The sequence below is a fragment of the Alligator mississippiensis genome, chromosome 10 (assembly GCF_030867095.1).
Source record: "Alligator mississippiensis isolate rAllMis1 chromosome 10, rAllMis1, whole genome shotgun sequence".
NCBI lineage: Eukaryota > Metazoa > Chordata > Crocodylia > Alligatoridae > Alligator > Alligator mississippiensis.
This window is the reverse complement of record NC_081833.1, coordinates 23,365,763-23,388,241: the sequence shown is the minus strand read 5'-3', so window position 1 is coordinate 23,388,241 and position 22,479 is coordinate 23,365,763. Positions and strand designations below refer to the sequence as shown.

Here is a 22,479-nt window from a genome sequence, read left to right as displayed (position 1 = left end):
GAGCAAAATTCCTACCGACTTCAATAGGAGTGGTGACATTGTAAGATTTTCATAATCAGATCTTTTGAGTATTAACAGATGGTCACTGACTGCCTGAAACAAAGTTGTTGGGTTTTTGTTTTGTTGATCACCACAGGTACCTGGAAACTGAACAAAATTTGCCTTCTGGAAACTAAAACTAACTGTGAAGTAAAAGTTTTCCCCCTATCTCTCTCATTTTTTTTTTCTTGCTACATAATTCAAAGAATTGTGAGAAGAATAAATTGATTTTGGAGCCTCTTTATTGCAGATGTTTGGTGTTACACTTAAAAAGTAGCAAGTTTCTCTGGAATTATGTACAGGTTTCCCTCGCTTTATGCGGGTTCTGTATGTGCTAATTTGCTCTTATGTGATGACCCTTTTTATACCAAAATTTTGTTATATGTGAGGTAAATTCACTCTTACGCGCTCGGTGTGGTGGAAGCCTGCAGTCAGCTGCTTTGTGCAGTGCATTGTGGGAGTGACGCTGTAGGGCAGGGAGCAGTGCCATGTGCTGTCTTTTCCCCTCCCCTCCTGGCCCTGCTCATGCCCCTCGCTCCCCCCCAACACCCAGGGTTGGGTGCGGGGCTGTCCCCGGGCCAGGGTCTTCATAGCGGCACCACCCTCATGCCACCCCTCAGGTGCGGTGCTAGCGGGTGGGGGGAGAGATCCCTCTGTGGGTATGGCAGTGGGGGACAACGCAGGCTGCAGCGAGGACTTGCAGCCAGGGATGGGCTCGCGCCTCCTGCCCCTTCCTCACCCCCCATTCCCATGCCAGTGCCGCACACGAGGGCAGCACCGCTGTGAAGCCCCTGGCCCAGGGGCAGCCCCGCGCTCAGCTCCTCTGCAGCGCTGGCCCCTGCGGCATGGCCCAGGCCAGCCAGTCCAGCCCCATCAACCTGGCGCCCTGGGAGCTGTGAGCCATGAAGTCGCCTGGCAGCAGCACCATACTGTGTGCCGTTGGTGAGTACCAGAATTGTCTTGTAACAGTGGTAGAAATGGGTCTGGGGGTCAGTCCAGTCGAAGTCTTGGAACGTATCCCTATTTGTTACATTGTAAAGTAGGTTCCCTTTATGCGAATTGGAGTAGTTGTGCTGTTTTCCAGGAACACATGTACAGCATAAAGTGAGGGAAACCTGTACTTGGAGTAGTGTACCTGACAAATTTATACCAACACACTATTGCAATAGAAAATCAGTGACAGTCCAGACTATTTCACTGGAATGAATTTTTTTCCCCTGTGAGTACTAGGAACTATGAAGAAAAACAGAATCATGGACAAGTAGGGCTGGAAGGGACCTCAGAAGGCCATCCAGTCCAACCCCTTCCTCAAGGCAGGACCGTCCCTATCTAAACTAGCTTAGACAAACGTTTGTCTAAGATTCCTAAAACACTGAGACCAACCCTCATGCACAACTGCCAGGCATACTGTCTGAAAAATCAAAAACATGCTCTAACTTGTTACAGGTAAAGCAGGGGAATAATGGCACTCAGTGTTTGCTTGCATTGATGCCATGGACTGCATGACTGAACTTTCTGGTTTGAAAATTCTCCTGTTAAGAGTTTTTTTTCTTTTGTGTATTTGTCAGCTTATATATTAGTTGCAGTTGTACTTTGCACAAACTCTAATTAGACAGCCATCAATACTGGGGGCCAAAGGCTTACTAACAATGCAACTGTGCTAGCAGTGTCTTAATTGGTTGAGTATAATTGTCATTAGGCAACGATAAAGACATCTGGGGCTCTGGAGAGAAATCAGCCTTCCTCTCCCCTTCCCCAGATTTGTTCTGGCTCTTGCTATCCAATTTAGTTAGGCTTTTTTAGTCGGATTCTGTTTTTGTCCAGCTTTTCATTGTTTTCCCTCACATGAAATTGTCTGCCTCTTCAGCACCACTTCATTAGAACAGTGCCTGGCTCCCGCGTGTCCAGCTCCTTCCACGTGTGCTTTGCGTTTCAGTGCCCACTGCTGAGTCACCCTGGAATGTGAGCAAAGGCAGGCCATGGGCTTTCTTTAAAACTCCTTTCTTCCACTTTCACCACCAGAGAAATGACTGGGAAAATGATTTACCTCCTTAGAGTTATTAACTGTAAAAAGTTCAATTACTGTTTCTGTAAGAGCAGGTATCTACAAAATTGCTCAAGTAGAGAGGTGTCAGACTCGCCCTGAGCCAGATCTGGACTGTGGGGCTCCTTCCAGGCCAGATTGGTGGAGCCAGCAGGAGCTGCAGTGAGTCTGGGAGCGGGCAGCAGTGCAAGTCAGGTATTGAGTAGCAGAGTGGGTGGGGGAACAAGCAGCAGTGCTAGGAGAGGAATGGGCAACAGTGGGGTAAATAAGAGCTGCATTGCAGAGCCATTGCTTGCCTCCCTGACACCAATGGTAATATCCATCAGGGGTCTAGGGACCCTGAATTCTGCAGCAGGGCATGCTCCAGTGGCCACCCCCCACTAATGTCGGTAGCTTGCCACATTATTGGCAGGCCAAATGTAATGGTTCCATAGGCCAGATCCAGCCCACAGGTCATATATTTGACATCACTGCTCTAGTAGAATTAATCATGGTTGTTTTTCAGTTTGACTGTAACGTGCTGTCGACAGCCTTGACAAAGTTACTTAAGCATAATAAAGATCATAGTTAAAAATGCAAACAAATAATAGTCCCTCCTTAGTGAACTGTTTCAAAGGTTAATGTTTACAAAATTTAAGTGCAAGTGTTAATTGTTGGTCTGTTAAAACAGGTTTATTTATCCAAATCCATCATGTTTTAGATAGTAACTTTCTTAAGGTTTATTACAGAAATGGTTTTTCAGAGTTATAACAACATTGCCAAAAAGAATAACAGGGCATATATATAGTTACAGAAATATAAAAGCTACATACAGTACAATAGCAAAAGAGAGACATTAAGGGAATGTCTTTAGTGATATATATGTTTAACTCGGAAGTTGTCTTCACTGGCCAGGGCCACAAGAACAGTGTTTCTTCATCTGTATTATACCTTGTAGCTTGAAGCAAAGCTTTTCATGTTGTGCTGCACTGCTTTTGAGCAAACCACTAAGATGTATCCCAGGTTCACATGCAAAGCTCTTCTGGGGTGTGTTTATAGACTGTCTCTCTGCTTATGGGTAATAAAGGAAATGAGATGCAGAAGGGTCCGAAGTCAGCAGGAGGGAATTGTGCTGCTCACATACTCCATGTGCATGAGGAGTGCATGAGGCTTGCAGCACTCACAGACTCCAAACTCCCGTCAGAAAGGGGAGGGCCAAGAGGTGAGTGGGGCCAGGGTGAATCTCACATCTGGCAGCTCAGCAGAGCTTCTAGGGTTGGTCTGGAGTATTGCTGGGGTTTGAATTTAGAGATTTACAGTATAGATGGCCAATAGGTATGCACTTGAAGATCACCTTAAGGTTGAAGCTAATGATCAATGTAGCCCCTTCCCCACCCTCCAACTGCCATGTGAGAAGCACAAGTTGCCCACCTGAAACCCACTGCTGGTGCTGCTGTGAGCTCACCAGGGCTCCCACTGCACTCCCACCCCAGAAACTCCAGTCGCGGCTGCCACAGCAGCTGGAGCAGTGAAAGCAATGAGCACTGGGCACGAGCCTGGGGGCTGCATGTTAATTCCTTGCAGGTCAGATGCAGCCTGTGGGCCACCAGTTAGATACATCTGCCTATAGCATTTAAAAGAAGGATTTTCTAGGGACGTTGAATATTTCAGGTGGTGGAGAGGTAGGCGAGCAAGCATTTTCTTGACAAAGATTTCTTGCCAACATTAGCATGACTGGAAAGTCATAGTGTGGGGTGCTGACTTGATGCTTGGTGTGTCAGGTAAATAGTTTGGAGAAAAATCCTTGCAGCATTTGGAATAAGAGGGTGGACAGCACGTGGGTTATTTGAAACAATCCAGAAATGGATTGTGAGTAGACACTGCTGTTTGAAGATGGTGGGATGCAGATATATTGACTTTTCTGCCACTCTAGCTAAGGACACTTGCTTGGTAATCTTATTTTCAGTGAATGGCCATTTTTAAGGAATGGGTGTTGATATTGGTTGTGCCAAATTTCATTGAAACTGATGAGTATAACTTCTGTCTTTCATTTAAGAGAAATGTAAGAGACAGTCAAACGTGTCACTGCCCACAACAAAAACCACATCTGAGTCCAGGCATCAGTTTGAACTGTCTGGATTGGGAAGCTTTGCTAGGTATTTTTTGGGAGTGAGGAGGGAAGAGAAACGGAGAAGTGTATAGAAAGAGATGACTGAAAACAAGACACAGCATGGACAAACATATTTTGTGACTCTGAGACATGCCAAGAGAGAGCTTTTGGACCAGGGTCTTGGCTGAAAGACGATTGGAACTACAGACAAAGGGATTGTGTCTTGTTCTTTGATCCCTCCTGTGCTCAGGAAAACAGGACTTGGTAAATGTTTGTAAATAAACTGTTTCCATCATCAGTTTCTTCTAACTGGAGCAGTCTGCATGTCCTAGAATTTTGGCGAGCAGTCTGGGTCAAAAGAGGTACAGCTGTATGTATTTGTTACCGAATTTGACCAATGAGAACAGTGGACAGAAAATAGAAAACAGCTGAATGCTGCCCATATAATAGAAAATAGCATCTCTTTATTGTTCTATTATAAATCAACTAGAATTTTTTTCCCTAGCATAAAAGTGCACATATCATCTTTGTCACCTTTGTTGGCAATCTCAGCAAACAACCGGACAATGGGTTTAGAATTACTACACCTGGTCTCTGATAAAGGACTTGATTATATAGGTCAGTTCAGCTTCAATCATCAAAACTACATTTGCTCAAGAATCCTTAAAAAGTATTTGAAGTTTGTCCAAAAAGGCCCACAAGAATATGTATTACAGGGGTGACAGTGTTCATGCGGGACTGCAGTCTGGCCAGGGTGATCCCTTCCAATTCTGTCATTCTCTTAAAGGTGGCATGCTTTAATGGGGTGTATGTTATAATAAATTTATCATTTGGGAGCCTGTTGTACATTGTGCACCACATTCTTCTGTGCCATTTGCCTTGCTGTAAAAAGAAATGGTTTAAATAGAAAGGAAGAATTCCTGTTCCTTTAAAATTTTTAAAAGATGTATGGGTTTTACAGACTGAGGGAGTGCTACCTTTTACAATAGCATTAAAAGAATGTTATAATTTTAAAAACTCCTTTGAACACTAAAATCTATGTAATGTTACAGTTAGGGATCCAATACCAATCAGCCCTTTGCTTTTTGTTATGTGCGGTGGCATGTTCTGAGCTATGGAGCATTCCCTTTGCATGTTCTGTAGTGAAGGTAGGCAGAGCTCACAAAAATATCAGATTCTTTCTCTCCTGATATTTTCACTTAAGCCTTTTAACTCCCATCCCAACCCTCATGGTTGGTTTTTATACTCCTCAGTCTGAATAAGTGCCAACAAATATGCTTTTGCTGTTGCTTTATACTGTTGCTTTTTCCTTCTGCTCATCCTGGGGGTGAGTATTCTGCTGCACAATGTTATCAATTCTTAACATTATTTGTTTCTCTTAAAGCCTTAATTCCTGAGTAAATGTGATTCTAGGACAATCTCTGGTTCCTGTTAAAAGAGGAAAAACAAGATTTTTTGTCCTTGTGGCTGAGGAGACAAGCGTGAAACTGTGAACCCTACCTGTGCAGGCACGAGAAGTGGAAAGAAAAGCAACTCAGAAATAATGACTCCCAAAATGTCATGGTTGCAAGGGGAGAGGGGGAATTCAACTTGTGGCATGTTCAGGGGTGACAGCAGAGCTGTGCAAATTATTGGTTTTAGTGGTTGTGACAAAGCTGAAAAATCAAAAGAAAAAAATTATTTTCAGTCAACCTGGAATAAAAACAGTTCATTTTTAGATTAACTGAAAACAGCCTGTTGGATTCAATTAAACATATTGTTACATATGAAATAAACTGAATTAAAATGTTCTGTTTTGTTTTGGGCATTTTCAACTTGTTTTTAATAAATGCACTGGAAATTTGGAAATGAAGAGCTAGAGTCACAGGATTTGGATGTTTTTTCACAGAACTGAGGAGGAAAAGGTGCCCCTCCATAACCCCAGTGTGTATCAAACAAAGCACTCAGGCAGAATACTGAAGTTCACATCCCTTTTTTCTGTGATCCACAGGACAAACTTATTCCCTGACCACTAAACTCTATGGTTCTTTCTTGCTGTTTCAGGCCCAATAAATATTTGTGGATAAGTTTGAACAGGAGAGATTTAGGAATTTACCCTCCAAAGTACTTTATAGTTCAGAAGAAAGGGTATTCTCTGATGGGGGAGCAAATTCAAGTTCTTAAGGCTTCTAGTCAAGTGCCTGAACCATAAGCCCATCCTTTATCTTAGGACTGTCTAACTGACAGCCTGTGGAGTTAATTTGTAGCCCCCCCTCCAAGCTCCCCCATTACTTTGACGAGCATTGGCTGAGGTCTGCGTTCTACTTTTATCCTTCCACTTCCTGCCTCTGCCCCAAGAGGTGACTTGGAGCTGCAGAGTTTAGCATAAGAGTCTATAGCCAGGAAGCTCAGGGTGAGGCCAGGGTGCCTGCACGTGTAGTTCAAAGGTAGAGGTGCCCATCCGGAGTACAGCGTGGGGGACCTCTAGCTCATAACAGTGCTGCCTGTGCAGCTCTTGCTGGTGCAGTCCATGGGGTGTGTGGCTTTGGGTAGTTTTTCATTTGTAAAACCCTGTCTGGATCTGTGCTATAATGGAAAAAGAAATAGACACTCTTTTACAGCTTTCAGAGTTGCAGACCTCCTATGACCATATTAAATGCCTAAGTACACCATTCCTATGTTCTTTCCACCTCAAATTGATAGTGCTCTTTGACCAGTAGTAGAGGGAGCTGATACATAGGATAAGTCATTTTATGTTCTTTCTGCACACTGTTTCATCTCCATTCTGCTTGTATACATGCACACGCATACTTATTTTTATGTGAAAAAGTTGGCCTATAACTCTAAATACATTAGGAGGCATCCAGTACTCTTCCCAACTCCTTCCCCCACCCCCTTTTTTTGGTCCTGTGGTTAGTGCCTTTAAAACATGCTTTCTGAAATCAGGTGTGGCTAGTGTAGTTTGCATTTTGTTGCTTTGTCAAATGAAAATAAAACCAGAAACGACATGTCTCGGTGAGAGAGCATTCCATGAGAAGTTAGCATTGCCTGGATTCTGAAAGGAGGACTGAATTATATGAGCAAAGCAATTAGTCTTCAGGAGCTTAGTCAAATTTGCATGGATAAGGAACGTGCATTAATTCTCAATATATAGTGTCTAAAAATCTATTGCCAGTAAACTTTCATTTATTGTACTTCCAAAGAGAGGAATTTTAAGGCAAAAGGTTAATAAACTACAGTCTAGGTTTTCTTAAGGTATAGCCACTACTACTTATATTATTTCCCTGTACCCTACTCTCCTTGCATCATTTCTAGAAAGTTAACGTGTGGTTGGTATCATTTTATAACTACAATAATAAGAATTACTGTAAAAGGCTTATTTCTTGGCTGTTTCCTTTAATGTGCCGGATTCTGTACTCAACAGCGTAAATCAGGAATAACGCTACTGAAGTTGGTGGAATTATGTTGATATAAATCCAGCATAAATGAGAGGAGAATTAGAGATACCTTTCTATGTTGTAGTGCCATAGATCTAAGCCTAATGAAATCCACTGAGTGGTGTTTAATTCTCTTCTCATTTCTTTCCTCCCCACTGAATCTTCTCAAAAATATTTTTGGAATCAATAGCATCCTTCTCTTCCAGATATACATCAGGGGATGTGAGGTTGTGGGACACTCGCACCTGGGACTACACAGCCCCCATCCTGGAATCAATGCATGGCGCTGCTGAACCTGGACCACAGCCACATGTCTCCTTTGTGAGGATAAACAGCTCTCTGGCTGTAGCAGCTTATGAGGATGGTAAGTAACCATAACTCTCCTCCCTATTTAAAAAAAAAAGGCTTTACAAAAATGAAGCAGCTGTGCTCAGCTTTTTGTGTGTCTATAATCCTGTATATACACACACACACTTGCTTTTATGTGAAAAAGTTGGCCAATAACCCTAAATGCATTAGGAGGCATTGGAACATAGCACCCATTAAAGCTGATGTTTAATTCCTGTTGGAACTGCTGCACAAGGTTTGAGTGCCAGCCTGTGGACCAGCCAAGTCATCTTAAGCAAATAACTTGTTTGCTATAAAAATATTAAATATTCTTCCTTCAGCCTGGTTTTTCTTAGGTTGCCCTGAGGCAAGCTTATGATAAGCTTGCAAAGCTTGGTTAACAAAAACCTAGATTCTTCCTTCTGGTTCCTTGCATATAATATACATAGGGTATATACATAGAACTTTTTCTTTAATGTTGCTTTTATAGGTAGTGCTTTGGGGTTACAGTACATTATTGACAAAGAAAGCCTTTTTGTAAGCAACACCTATTGTTTTTGTCATGTATCCTTACTGGTAGAAATACCATATTTTCTTACATCCTACATGTCTCCAAATATAATGCAAAGCTTATTTCTGAAAGGCACAATGACAAAGAAAAGATTTTTCCAGAGTTATGGTCACATAGAGTGGGGCCAGGCCCTAATCTTCAACTGACTCACCCTTTCTCTCCTGCTTAACTAGAGCTGAAACCCTAGCTGTTGCTGAAGGCTTGTCTCTAAGGGTGGATCTCTGATTTCGAAAAGAGCTAAGACAGGGATTCACAAACCTTTTTCTTCCTGAGGCCCCCTGCAGCATGCTATAAACACTCCACGGCCCACCTGTGCCACAACTGCCCAGCTCCCCAGTCTTGCCCCGTAACCCCAGGTGCAGTGGGTAGGGCTCGGCAGCAGAGAGCCCTGGGGCCCCACTCACCTGAGCAGTAGCAATGTGGAGCCTCTTCTGCCTGCAGTGTCACCCTCAAGATGGAGCCTGTGGGGCCGGGCAGAGCAGGCCTGCCCCCACCCCTTCCTTGGGACTCACCTCAACCCTGGGGGGCTGAGGCAGCTCCTCCCCATGCCAGGTCGAGCCAGGCGGACCTCCTGAAACCTGCTCATGGCCCCCCAGGAGGCCTTAGACCCCTGGTTGATAACCATCAAGCTAAAGAGTCTCCAAGACTCTGAAATTGGAGGAGACGAATCAGAAGCAGCGAACAGCCAGCAAAAGCGCCCTAAGGAAGCCTAGCTTGATTAGTGGAACTTCAAGACTGTTAAAAAGGGGAGACAGTTGTTAACACCTCTGGGGTAAAGAACAGTGAGCCCTTAAGTCAATTGACTCCCTCAGCTACCTGAATAATAATGCAACAGCTGTTGCATTGTGGAGCAGAAATCAAAGCAGGATGCTTCTATCCTAGTCAGAAAACCAACTTCCTGGCTTAATATATGTGCCCCAATTTTGGGGGACTTATTAGGGGGAAGGGAGAAAAAGTGCATGTTGCACGTGAGAAAATACGGTAAAAATTGCTTAGCATGCCCGTGAAAAGGTATAACATTTTGGCTATACTAGAGATAATACAGAATCAAGAGGCAAAGAGTGACTAGAACAAGGAGATAGGGTGACAGTTATTAAAAAGGAGAGGCTTGGATAGAGTAAATGTATGTAGTTAGGATTCTATTGTATCTCAAGCAGAACTAAATCCTGTCCGTATCCTCCAATACATCATTTTTGTGTTTTGATAGCGAGAAGTCCTTTTCTTTTCATCTGTTTAAAATAAAACTTGTTAATATTCCAGAACTACTGTATTGATAGTAGTATTGTAATGTAATATTATCAGCTGACAGAAAAGAAAATACACTATAGCAGTCAAACATATCAAATCCATAAATATAAAAATAACATGATCAAAAACAACCAATCTCTACAACAGTAACAACATATTCTGATTATAGAGGGTTGTTTTTCAATGTAAACTGTACTACAGTTGTTTGCTGTCACTGGAGATTGTTAATACAAAGTTTCCTCATTACATCCATTCTTTTATTAATTTGTATAAATTGACCCTGGTTATCAGAGTCGTAGATTATTTCAATACACAATGCTAGTTTTTGCTTTGGCTTTCTAAATTTAGCAGACAACAAAGAGCAGAGCTCTGCTTTTGTATTAATTTGTCTTTTAGTCTTTCTCTGACAACAGCTTTAATAAACTGTTTTTCAGGGTCCTTGTTTTGAACTGTGTGTTGTAATCTAAGTGTAACTAACTGATTTTAATAAACTGATCTGTTTTAACTTTGCTGGGTACATTATTTAAAGGGCTTTGTGACATGACAGTGATTATTCTCATTTAAGAGCTTTGGTCAGAACAGATCTAATTTCCCTACAAATAGGGATTTTTTTATTGCTTTGCAAATGTTTTCCAACATTGTAGTTGCAAAGTACATATTTACAGTTTGGTGGAGAAAATAGTTTTAATCTAAGTGCCAAAAACTTTACAACTTTGCATGCTCTTTATCTGCTGTACTTTTACAGCTCCCATTCTCCTTTGTTTTGTAAGTTTGACTAATGCAGAGAAACCATCTGCTCATGTTGGAGGTGGTGCTGTCAGGCAAAGAGTCTAGACTTCTCTGCTGAATCCCTGGCTAGCAGACTCATTGAGATAACATCAGTTTCTCCCAGTTCAACAGAGCTCAAGCAGCGATGTTCTTGGCATCTGATCACACAGAAGAACAAACAGGCAGAATTTCCTCATTCAGTGCCTGCCTATAGTACTGTTTTAGCAGTTCAGTAGTAGCAAACACTTCTTAAGACATAAGAAATATAGCAAACAAAAGGTTATCTTGTAGGATGGCTGTTCAAATTTGTGCCTATACACTCTGGTGAACTCTGGCTAAATGATGGCACTGAGAAACAATTGAATTGTGAATCTAGGTGAATGGTCCCATGGGTGACAGCCCCAGACAGGCAGATGTAGGGAGAGGGAGATGAAAAAATTGTATTGGGATAAAGTATAAGTTCCCTCCTCCCCTCTGGGTGCCCAGTAGGAACACTGCATGTACACCTGGGGCAGCAAGATTTGGCAACTTGATCCACAGTTGTGATTTTTGAATTCCAACCCACTGGCCTCATATTTCTTCTGCCTTGTTTCCTATTGTCAGCATTGGCAGGTCTCCAGTTTGATTTTACCACTAATTGTGTTGCACGTTACCGTACTGAAATGAATCAAATCAAAATGCTTTTCCTGGAGCATTAGATAAAGCAGGCAAGGGTTCTGGGTAATGAGCAGATGCTGCTAATGCAGGGACAGTAGAGGCCTTGCCAGGACTCCATCTGCTCCATGCTTGCCTGCCTTTGGCTGTGAGCCACAGCTTTTGGGGAACAGCAGTCTACTTTAACCACCCCCCTCCAGATTCTCATTGCTTGACTTGAAAACTCTGTGGTTTACAATGAGAACATACTTTTTTGAAGACTTGAGCTCCCATGTGTGTCTGTGCTTGTTGGAGGGAAATGATATTGTCCCCATTTATGTTAATATTTTGAAACCTCAACAGGAGTAGCTACTTGCCCTAGGTTGACGACTTGATGTGGAACAAATGAAAGTGACTTCTGCACCAAGGAAAATGCCTTGCCTGTACGCATGGTCCATTTTCAGTAACTACACCAGAAGTCCTCTTGTTAGACTGAAAGCCTAGTCTACTATTTCAGCAGACAAGATGGTGAATGAGAGGCTCTGGGAACTGTTTGTGGGTGATGTCCACTGATGTTGAAACTGCTGTACTGTGTTTACAGTATCAGGAATGGAGGCTTCTGCTGAAGATAAATATCTGTAGTACACTTCCCAGTGCCAAAATATGCCACAGCATTGCTTTTGCACCAGAGTTTGGCTTACATGTACTTAAATGGTACCTGTGAAAGGCTATGTCTACATTGCAGGCTGCATTATAATATAGATTGACCTGATCTAGTTGTAAACAAACTAGTTTGGGTAAATCTGTACCAGGGCTGTCCAACTTCTGGGTGGCAGGGGGCAACAGGTCCCCCAGCCACACACTGCATGTGCCAACACACAACCCAGGCAACACACAACCCAGTGCCATGAGCCCCTCTGTACCATACAGACCCGCTACTGCCATACCGTATGGGCTGCTGATGTGCTGTGTGAGACCCCAAGCTACAATCTTCCTCCAGCTTCTTCCATGTGGATATATGCTGCACAGTCCTTCTGACCTTTATGGATGCTTTGCAACATGCCACGCAGTTCTCCTGCATGCTGCACAGACACTCTGCAGCGTGCCATGTGTTCCCTTCTTCTCCCAATGCTGTAGAAACATGGCACATAGCTCCTGACCCTGTGCCACATGGATGTGCTGCAACATGCCACCTCCCTCCCCCCCAGCACAGTGAGCAACTTCCACTGCACTGTAATGGCATGGATGCTGCAAAGGTCCCTGTGGGTCAAGCTGCTCTACCCTGCCCCCAGGGGCAGGAGCAGGCAGTGGAAGCTTTAGGGAATAGGGGGAGCCTGGGACTCTGGGGCCAGAGCAAAGGGTTAGCAGTACCTGGACCTGGAGGCCGGGGTCCACATGCTAATCCCTCGGGCACATGCAGTCCATTGGCTACCAGTTGGACAGCCCTGATATATACTAATTCTGCCTTTCATGTAAATGTTCCTTTTGATGCACAGCACCTCTGTGTTTATGGAGAGTAGATTGTCTTACAATACTTGAAAACAACTACAACAATGCACATTTGGCAAAATTTGGAGTTACCCAATATTACAGGTTTTAGTTCTTCAATGTCTGAAAACATCACTTATATTTAGCATTGATATAGAAAAGGAAAGGGTAAATGTCATCACTATTTTATAGATTCCTCAGTAAAAAGCCAAGGAAAGGTGAAGTAATTCACTTAAATATGGTCTTCAGAACAGAATACAGCTTTTATTCCTCTAGTACCTTGCCCTGTTCTTGGAGCCATGCTGTTTTCTACAGGCTTGGTGCCTTTTATAAACATATGTAGTAATACTTTTTTGAGAGAGCAAGCACAACAATCATGATAATGTTGACTTGGTGGCTGCTGTGGGAAGACACAATACTTATCTCAATGTGATTTTTAAGGGCCAGTATTTTGTGACTTAGCAAGGCAAGTAGTATTTGCTATGCCCTTTGAAAAAACTGAGATTTCAGTGGGAATGCTATGGGAATTGTAACTTTTTAATTACATTTAACATATGCTTCTAGTCCTAGTAGGTTTCATAATATCAAACTTTGTTAGGTGCCACTGGCCTTTCAGACTAAAAGTGCTTTTTGGCAAACGTCCAGAATTCAAGATAATAAGTTTTGGACTTCAAGCCAAAGCTATTTCCAATTCATGTGTTTCATTAATAGTTTATTTCCCTATAATTTCAGGCAATATCTGCCTTGTAGATCATACAACTGGTATTTCAAATTTCACCATGAATTTATATGTTGGTATTTTTTCCAGCTTCCTCTATGGAAAACAAAATATTTAACAATGAAAAAGTTTTATGTTAAAATTGTTTTGGATCAAAGTAGGAAGGGCAGGAGTGAAACTCCCAAATAGAATTAATAGGAATAAAGAGGACAGCTACACATGTATATTCATTCTTTGGTTTTATGCTGATGTGAACCTCCTATATCATGACATTAGATTTTTTTTTTTATGAATAAGTGCTAAGGTTCACATGGTGGCAGATATCATATTTTTTACCAGAGAGAAGTTTATGTGAAGCTGATTATAAAACCAGTTCTCTGTGAGATGCATCTTCAGTGCTGACTTTGTAAAGAATGGAACTTACGAGGCTTGTATTGATAATGGGGAACACCTCTGACTCACTCCCCCTTGACAGAAAGAAGTCCTGCATAATTGTCCAATTCTAAGTAAGCACCTTCTGCTTCCAGTCAAGGTTAGAGATGCATAGTAGAAACAAAGTAAAAGTCTTTCCCTGTCCCAAATAGTTTACCATCTGAGACCAGTTGTAACAAGGGGATGTTAATACTAAATGTTCATCAGGCATGCTAGAGCAGTGATTGTAATGTCACACAGCAAAAAATACACCATCTTGTTCTTAACTGACTTCCCTGTTTAGACACTCCAGCTGAACACACACACGTTTTCTCAAGTCAGCCTGGAGAATAGGCATGCATTTGTTTCTAAATCAATCTGCTCTGTTGGAGCAGAGTCAGAGTTATAGTAATGTAACTCTGGCATGTTGTAGAAGTACCATTTGTATTCTGAATTTCATGGGTTTCTGACATTTTATGGACTTTTCCTTTTTAAAATTATAATCTTGAAAAGGCACTCGTGCTATTATGTGTATGGAATCTGAACTTCACTGTAGAAAACTGTTTTTGTGTGAAAGTGAAGCATTAACTACTGCTGGAAGTATGAGTGCAGATTATGCAAATCATTTATTTCATCCATTCTAGTAAATCTCACGTTTTAGTAGCTTTTAGTAAATATTTCTTAAAATGTGTTTTATATGCAGATAATTTAACTATAAATGTGACTTTTCCTTTTTCTTATCTCATCTCATGCCACAGGAATTGTTACATTAGTTTTAAATTACAATACTTTAAAACCCAGCTTTAATGCGAAATTGCAGAACAAGCAGTCATGCAGACTGGATTGTATTAAGTGTGGTCTCAGGATTCTTATCCCTTTACCTGGAGTAGCTGTTATAACCCCTGTGTCCCTCAGTGGGTTAACTACTTTGTTTTTCCCTTTTGTCTCTTCAGCCCACCTTCACTTTTCTCAGTAGTGCCCTCTCCCACTCCTTTCTATTTAGGTACCTCTGCTCTTTGCAAGTCCACTCATAGCATCTGATGAAGCAGGCTATTACCTACTTATTTTATGACTGAGTGATTTAGTTTTTCAGATGCCACTATGCCCTGCCTTCAACATGAGTTGTGTGAAGGCTGACGACACTCTAGTACGGCTGTGTGAAAGAACCTGTACTGCTGTTTCTTGCTTCATAGTAATGTCCCTTAAGAACTCTTAACCTACTAAATGTAACTCTTACCTACTAAATGTTCCCAATGTAATGTTTCCTGGCTGTTCACTGATATGTGCAAGCCCTGTATAAAACTCTGTGCCATTCTACACAATTACATGCACATATTTTAAAGTGATATTTAATTGATCTGTATTAATTCAGATCAAAGAAAACACTAGTCAGCTATTGCTCCCTACATATCTCAACATTCCCCCTCCTTATTGCTCCTACTTTTTGGCTTATTTCATAATGCCTTGTGTGAAAGAAGAAGCAATTTACAATGTAGCAGGTCTCTGATTTACTATTTCAGTTTTGTTGTTTGGAGAGTGTCAAAAGAAGAGGGCGAAGACCAACTTCCCAGAGGAGCTTGGAAAATAAGTAGATTAACTCCAATAAAAAGTCTATTTCTCACAGACAGAAACTTACAGTTCTGCCTTAAAAACCTCTGTTAAGGTCAATATTGGTATACATAGTAGTTGATTTAAAGTAAGTCCACAGCTTAATCAGACTTCATCCTTGTTGTGCTAGTTTGGAGATGTGGACTTGCTGTTTACTACAAAGCATGCAAATCAAAAAGCCTCTTTATTTATGTTGTTATTCTTGACAAACTATAGTATCCAAAGCAAACAGTATAGTACAAAACAGTATAGTATCCAAAACAAACTATAGTATCCAAAGCTAACCCTATCCATTTAAAATTGTTAACTTGCTTTCAGCACGTGGGCACATGCGTTTGCATGTGGCATGTCGTATCATTCTTCTTTTCAAAAACCAGTTCAGCAGTTATTTACCTTTCAAACAATTAACATAATTACCATTATGCTAAGAAGTAATTTTGGAAAGTTCTGCTCTGAGCCCTTATGACTCCACCGGGACAGTTTTAGTCGGGACTTATCTTTTTGATGGAAGCCTAATTGCAGTTTTGGCTTTGTGTACACAAACAGAAGCGGCTAATTGTTTAGGCAAATAGCAGATTAATTTAAATATGCATCCCTAATAAAACAAAAGTGGTCCCCATTATGGTCCTCATTCCCTTGATGAATAATATAAATATTCGATAGGAGTGCCATTAGACTGAGATCTTAAGGATTGTCTGCATTATTTCACAGTGGTAGCGCTTTTCAGATACCAAATAATCTTTACAAAAGCAAACATAAATCAATTTAAACTCATTTAGATACCATTTCCACTATGTGCAGTTTCATTACCACACTCCTGCTTTGCCTCCTTTGGGACATGGAAGGAGCGCTTGCAAACTGGCATGGGTGCCCATCCACAGCTGCTTGTCAGAGCTTTTATGTCTCCTTTTGAAGTAGTAGCCATCATTAATCATTTCATCATTAATGGCCACACTTAAGTAGAAGGAAGGCATCTTCAGCTCTGATCCTGTCTGTTATGGTGAGGAATTGATGCTCTGTTTAAATTCAGTGTAGGAGTAGCTCAGGAGAGAAATTTAGTTCACTTTTTTTTGTCTAACCCACCTGTTCTATAACATGCTTGTAACTCCGGATTAATCTTCTGTGTTGAAATTCAGCCATTTGCTTTTATATGTCCCCACTTTTTAGTAGAATTCTGAAGATTTATGGAGCTAGCCAGTGCAATTGTCAGTCAGTTCTGTGTCAGTCTGTACTGGTTTTGCTTTAAAAAATGATCATCTCTGCATTTCCTTTGTTCTCTAAAATAATAAGATTTGGCTTTTGGTTGCAAACTATATGTAACTTCCATGGTAGCGTAAGGTGGATTCACTTTATAAGGACTACTCTGCTGTTCTTTTGCACGGTCCAAAAGTATGCAAATACCCTTTTTCAAACTTGCAAATGCAATAATTTCAAGAGGAGACCAGACCTTGCTGGGATCATCTGACCCTCCGTTGTCTTTCCTGCTTGGTGCAGGGGGCTGGACCTGATGATCTTCCAAGGTCCCTTCTGGCCTTACAATCTATGAAACTAATGTCACATAATGCTTTAATCTGGGCGCTCTCTCATTTTTCTCTATCTCTAGCTGAGGGCAAGTGTACAGTAGATAAAGGTCTTAAATAGCTAAGGGTTCCTCCTCCCACCTTAACCCAATCCTTCTAGTGAATGGTTTGCCCATCCCTGGAGCATTGAGGAACAGAGTCAAACTGCCTCAGTATGGATACTAGTGGTACCTAAGAGATACTAACAGTACCTACTTTTAAGCGTGTGTTTAATAGGGTAGCATGCAATCATTTGTTCTGCCTTTGTATGCAGGGACTATTAATGTTTGGAGCCTGATGATAGGGCGTGAGCCTATCCATCGTTACCAGCACAATCAAAAGTTACAGGCTTTGGCCCTTGGCTTGGAAGGAGCAGCCATAGCTTCTGCATCTGGTTTCCAGGTCAAGGTGGAAAGCTCTGATGACAGGGGATACTGGCAAACCACTGCAGAGTTTGAAATCCAGAAATTGGTAAGTCCCCAGATGGCCAGCTTTGTTCCAAGAGATCTGAGTTTCCTAATTATTTTAGATAATGGCCAAGAGATATCTTACAAAGACCTTACAGAAATGTTGCACAAGTTCGCTAACAACAATAACAACAGTTGAAGGGTTATAGCTATTTAGTGATTAATTATTTCTGGATTGAAGAGCTAAGACAAAATCCTGGCCTAAACCACAAGTGAAAATGAAGCTGAGTCCATATGGTGCAGTTTTGTTGTTCATAATTATTTTTTGTCAACACTAAACTATACTGGCTCATATTGTAAACCAAAGTTTTCTCACGTAGAATTGGACCTATAACTTGAAGTCTCGTTTCAGCTGAATGTTAGCTGATTAATTGTGTGGCAGGATGTCACAAGCTAGCTAATGCTGTCACTTGTGAGGTGTAGCTAGGTGCACAGCTTCTTTAGATTGCACCTTCTGTCATTGAAGCTCTGAGGCTATTTGATTAAAAAAAATCCTCCTAAGTTATGGGCCAAGTCTTTTAAGTGATGGGAGTGAGCAAATGAGTGTAGTGACTTGTAAATGTTGTGGGATTTTTTTGACCCAGTGCAAGAAATTAACTGTAGCTTATGGGTGGAAAATACTGATTAAATGAGTCCTGATACTTCTTAGTCTGCATTGGAATACTTAAAAATGGAATGAAAAAATCCAACAATTGTGATACAGATTTCTTGGTAGAAATATTAAAACAAGAAAGATATAATTCCACTGGAACTAGATCTCTCTTCAGTATTCTTCCTCATTGTTCTGTATAAAATACCAATATGGGATATTTCAAAGAAACACTTAAGACACTAATTAAGAACCAAGATATACAATTTTCTACCTCAGGAGTTCTCAGCCCATTTTATACTGGAATTCTTCAGCAATCCCTTTCCCATTTAGCAGAATGGAAAGAGAAGAGTGGTGGTGAGTTCTTGTCATCTGTTCGTGACCCTCCAGTTTGAGAGTCTTGACTTATTTCACCAGCACATCAGTCTATCAAAGCAGCATATCTGTACCTACCTTAGAACAGAAGACTGAAAGTCAGAACTCCTTGGGCAAATCTATACAAGACGTTGACTTGCACAATAGCTGAAAAATACTGCACAGTACCACATCATAGCACAGACAGTGCTAATACATTACTGTGCAATATTATTAGGCTACTGTGCAGCTAATACAAGTACTAAATAAATGCACAGTAATGACTGCGCAGTTGCATCTTGTGTAGACAGGTCCCTTAAGTCCTATATTCTAGCTCTTCCATTGACTTAGTAATCACATGCCAGTCACTTAATGTAACCTTCCTTTCCCTCATTTTTCTCACGGGTCAGTTAGTGCGTTTACCTATTTCCTTGGCATATTATGAGGTGGAGTTTTTTTGCAAATATATCTACAATGGAATGAATGGAACATGCTATATGTGGTATTATTTTTATAGGAATTAAATCTCCAAAATCACATAGGCAAAAAAATCAAACATCAGTTTTATTTGAAACTTGATTCCAAAGTGAGATGCTTTAATACAGTTGCCACCTATAGTACTGTGTGTTAACACTTGGGTTAAAGAGCCTTACTTAGCCTGTGGCCATGCTGCATCCTGGTGATGATAGGTAAAGAAATTCTCAGCCTACATGCATCTGAAAAATAAAAATGTCTGTGCTGTTATAGGTCAACTTCCTCCAGCTGGTTCCAGGTGTTATTGGGAGCCCAGTGACTTTAGCAGCTGCTGAAGATGTTGTCTATCTCCTGAAAGCAGAACAGCCAGGAAAAATTCTTCATTCGGTGTATGGTCAGCCTGTCACGTGTCTCGATGTGTCTGCCAATGAGGCAGCCTTTGGAGTCAAAGGCTTTGGCTGGTTGTTAAATGAGACCAACAAGGTAATTAAAAATAGGGTTTTTTTCCTTTGCAGCTATCTAGGTGCTTCCCATCGTTGCTGGGTTTTTTCTTTTATATGGATTGAGTGGGAGTACAGCCTCTTAATATAATTCTTTGGTGCTTAGATTAACTTTTCTTTTCTTTGGGCATAAAATGGGGAACTGTTGATGCTTCAGTAGCTTGGTCAAAGGCTCATACGAGCTTTGGTAAGTAACTTGTATTTGCTTCTCCTCAGTTAATTGGAATAGATACAGCTGTGTCTTCTACAGCAGCAGTCCTCTAGGGGGAACTCTTCTTTTTAAAATAAATCTATCTGAAGTAATCTAAGCAACAAGTCAAACCTTGTTTGTGAAGTCCTCGAAGAATGCTCTTATTTTTTGGTTCTGTATTTGAACTACATTATTTCCGAGCCTGATTATTGCTCTAGAGGTTTGTCATAAGCCTGAAGCCTTTTATAAGACTTTCTGTTTCCTTCATCAGCATATTCTGGCATTAGCAGATTTGATGGAATGCAGATTCTGTATTGCATTTTTGTTTAAAAGGAAGGTAGCTCAGGCAGACTGTAACCACTGAGATGTAGTCAAGCACCTACCAAGTGTTCAGCGCTCCACTGAATCCAAGGTTTTACAGAGATTTTTAATTTGTCACTGAGGTTGACATGTCATCTGCCATGGCATAGTCTGTTGTTTTCTTGTCTTGGTGACTAGATTGAGACATTGGGAATATGCTTCATAGAAATTCTGTAGCATTATGGACTTTGTATTTCAGATATTTTGTTGTAGAATTTAAGCTTTTGTTGGAGGAAAAAATCAAGTCCTTCTGTGGTAATTCCACCCTCCTCCCCCATGTTAATCAGTATAGAGATGTTTTCTAGTGTCTGTACACCGATTGAAGCAACTCTGACTAGTGTTAATTTGCTCCATTTATCCCATTGGATAGTTGTCCCTAAAAATGAATAATGGTAGATGAAATATTGGCTAGTGTGAATGTTTCTATTACTCCTTATCTTTTTTGGAACCATCGAATTGGTCTGTGTTAGTTATGGTCGCATGTTGCAGAAGTTAGAGATGAGAGAGAGAGAATTTCCTTTTGATAGAATCATAGAGAAGTAAGGTTGGAAGGGACCTCCATAGAACATCTAGTCCAATCCTCTGCCTGAGGTAGGATCATCCAAACCATCCTATATAAATCCATAAACGAACCTCTTAGTAAAACTGCTGTCAACCCTGGCACAATGCAAGAAATAACACCCTAGGACCATGGCAGCTAACATCCTGCTTCTGTAAAAGGTTGTTAATATATGGTCAATGGATGCCAGGTAGAGGGCCATGCCCCCCACTACAGAAGATGGCAAAAAATCCCACAGTCCATTGCATTGCAGGGATTATTTTTTACCATAAGAGCTGCCAGTGTTTTCCCTAGTACTGTTTAAAATGTTTCAAGCAACGGAGACTTCCATCACCTTCTTTGGAGACTGTTTTATAGTCTAATGGATCTACTCTCAAAAAACTCCTCTGGTGTGGCCCTTTGCATCCCTCTTCCCCCTCCCCTGTTTGCTCTTTAACTTTTCTTCTTCTTCGTTTCATCCCATTGCTTCTGTTTACAGTGGCAGTGCTCAAAGGTGGTTTTGTTAAGTCCCCAGAGTTCAGTCCCTACTCCAGTCTCATACCAGTGGCTGTTTCCCATTGGGTGCATTTACATGTGCCATTAATGTGCAGCAATAAACTCCAGAGCTTATTGCTGGAGTTTATTGCTACCTGGAGGCTTCCGGGTGAACCGTTTACACATGCATCCAGACTGCAGCACATTGAGGCAGGTTACAGCAGCCCCAGCTGGCAGGGGACCTGGGAAGTCAGCGCACATGGAGACCTGAGACGTTTACTGTGGAGCTAATTAGTTAGTGCCCCAGTCAGGGCCGTCCCTGGAGGGTGCAAATTGGGGTGACCGCCCCAGGCCTCATGCTTTGGGGGGCCCTGCAGAGCCGGGGCAGAGCGGCATGGTGACTGCGCTGCTGCCAACTTCATGTCTGGCCTCTCAGGATGCCGCCCCCTCCCCCCTGCCGCTCAGTCCGCCTCCACTTGCCACCTCCCCTGCCACCAAATCCGCCCCTGGCTTTCTCGCATCCAGGAGGAAAAAGAGGGAAAAGGGGCCAGGAGGCTGACCAGAGAAATCCAGGGCAGCCTAAGGGCCAAAAGGGGAGCACATAAAAAGTGGAAACAGGGAGAGATCACCAAAGATGAATATACCTCCTCTGCTCGCGCTTGTAGGGAGGCAGTTAGACGGGCCAAAGCTACCATGGAGCTGAGGATGGCATCCCAAGTAAAGGACAACAAGAAATTGTTTTTTAGATATACAGGGAGTAAAAGGAAGGCCCAGGGGGGAATAGGACCCCTGCTAAATGGGCAGAAACAATTGGTGACGGACAGGGGGGACAAGGCTGAACTCCTCAACGAGTTCTTTGCCTCAGTGTTCCTAAGCGAGGGGCTCGACAAGTCTCTCACTGGGGTTGTAGAGAGGCAGCAGCAAGGCGCCAGACTGCCATGCGTAGACCCTGAGATGGTGCAGAGTCACTTGGAAGAACTGGATGCCTTTAAGCCTGGATGAGCTCCATCCGAGGGTGCTGAAGGCACTGGCCAACGTCATTGCAGAGCCACTGGTGAGAATATTTGAACGCTTGTGGCGCACGGGCCAAGTCCCAGAGGACTGGAAAAGGGCCAATGTGGTCCCCATTTTCAAGAAGGGGAGGAAGGAGGACCCGGGCAACTATAGGCCAGTCAGTCTCACCTCCATCCTTGGCAAAATCTTTGAAAAAATTATCAAGGCTCACATTTGTGAGAGCCCGGCAGGACAAATTATGCTGAGGGGAAATCAGCACGGGTTTGTGGCAGGCAGATCGTGCCTGACCAATCTAGTCTCTTTTTATGACCAGGTTACGAAACGCCTGGACACAGGAGGAGGGGTGGATGTCGTATACTTAGACTTCAGGAAGGCCTTCGATACGGTATCCCACCCCATACTGGTGAACAAGTTAAGAGGCTGTGACTTGGATGACTACACAGTCCGGTGGGTGGCGAATTGGCTAGAGGGTCGCACCCAGAGAGTCGTGGTGGATGGGTCGGCTTCGACCTGGAAGGTTGTGGGCAGTGGGGTCCCGCAGGGCTCGGTCCTTGGACCGATACTCTTTAATGTCTTCAT

At 42.2% G+C, this 22,479-nt stretch overlaps 1 protein-coding gene across 1 annotated transcript in view; it reads left to right on the top strand.

Moving 5' to 3' along the window:
- FBXW8 (F-box and WD repeat domain containing 8) overlaps window positions 1–22,479 on the top strand; it is a 69,613-nt gene that overhangs the window by 23,180 nt on the left and 23,954 nt on the right. The window contains exons 5-7 of the mRNA XM_019493632.2: window positions 7,795–7,952; window positions 17,194–17,390; window positions 19,077–19,286. Coding sequence (XP_019349177.2) covers window positions 7,795–7,952; window positions 17,194–17,390; window positions 19,077–19,286 — 565 coding nt within the window. The remainder of the gene's footprint in view (window positions 1–7,794; window positions 7,953–17,193; window positions 17,391–19,076; window positions 19,287–22,479) is intronic.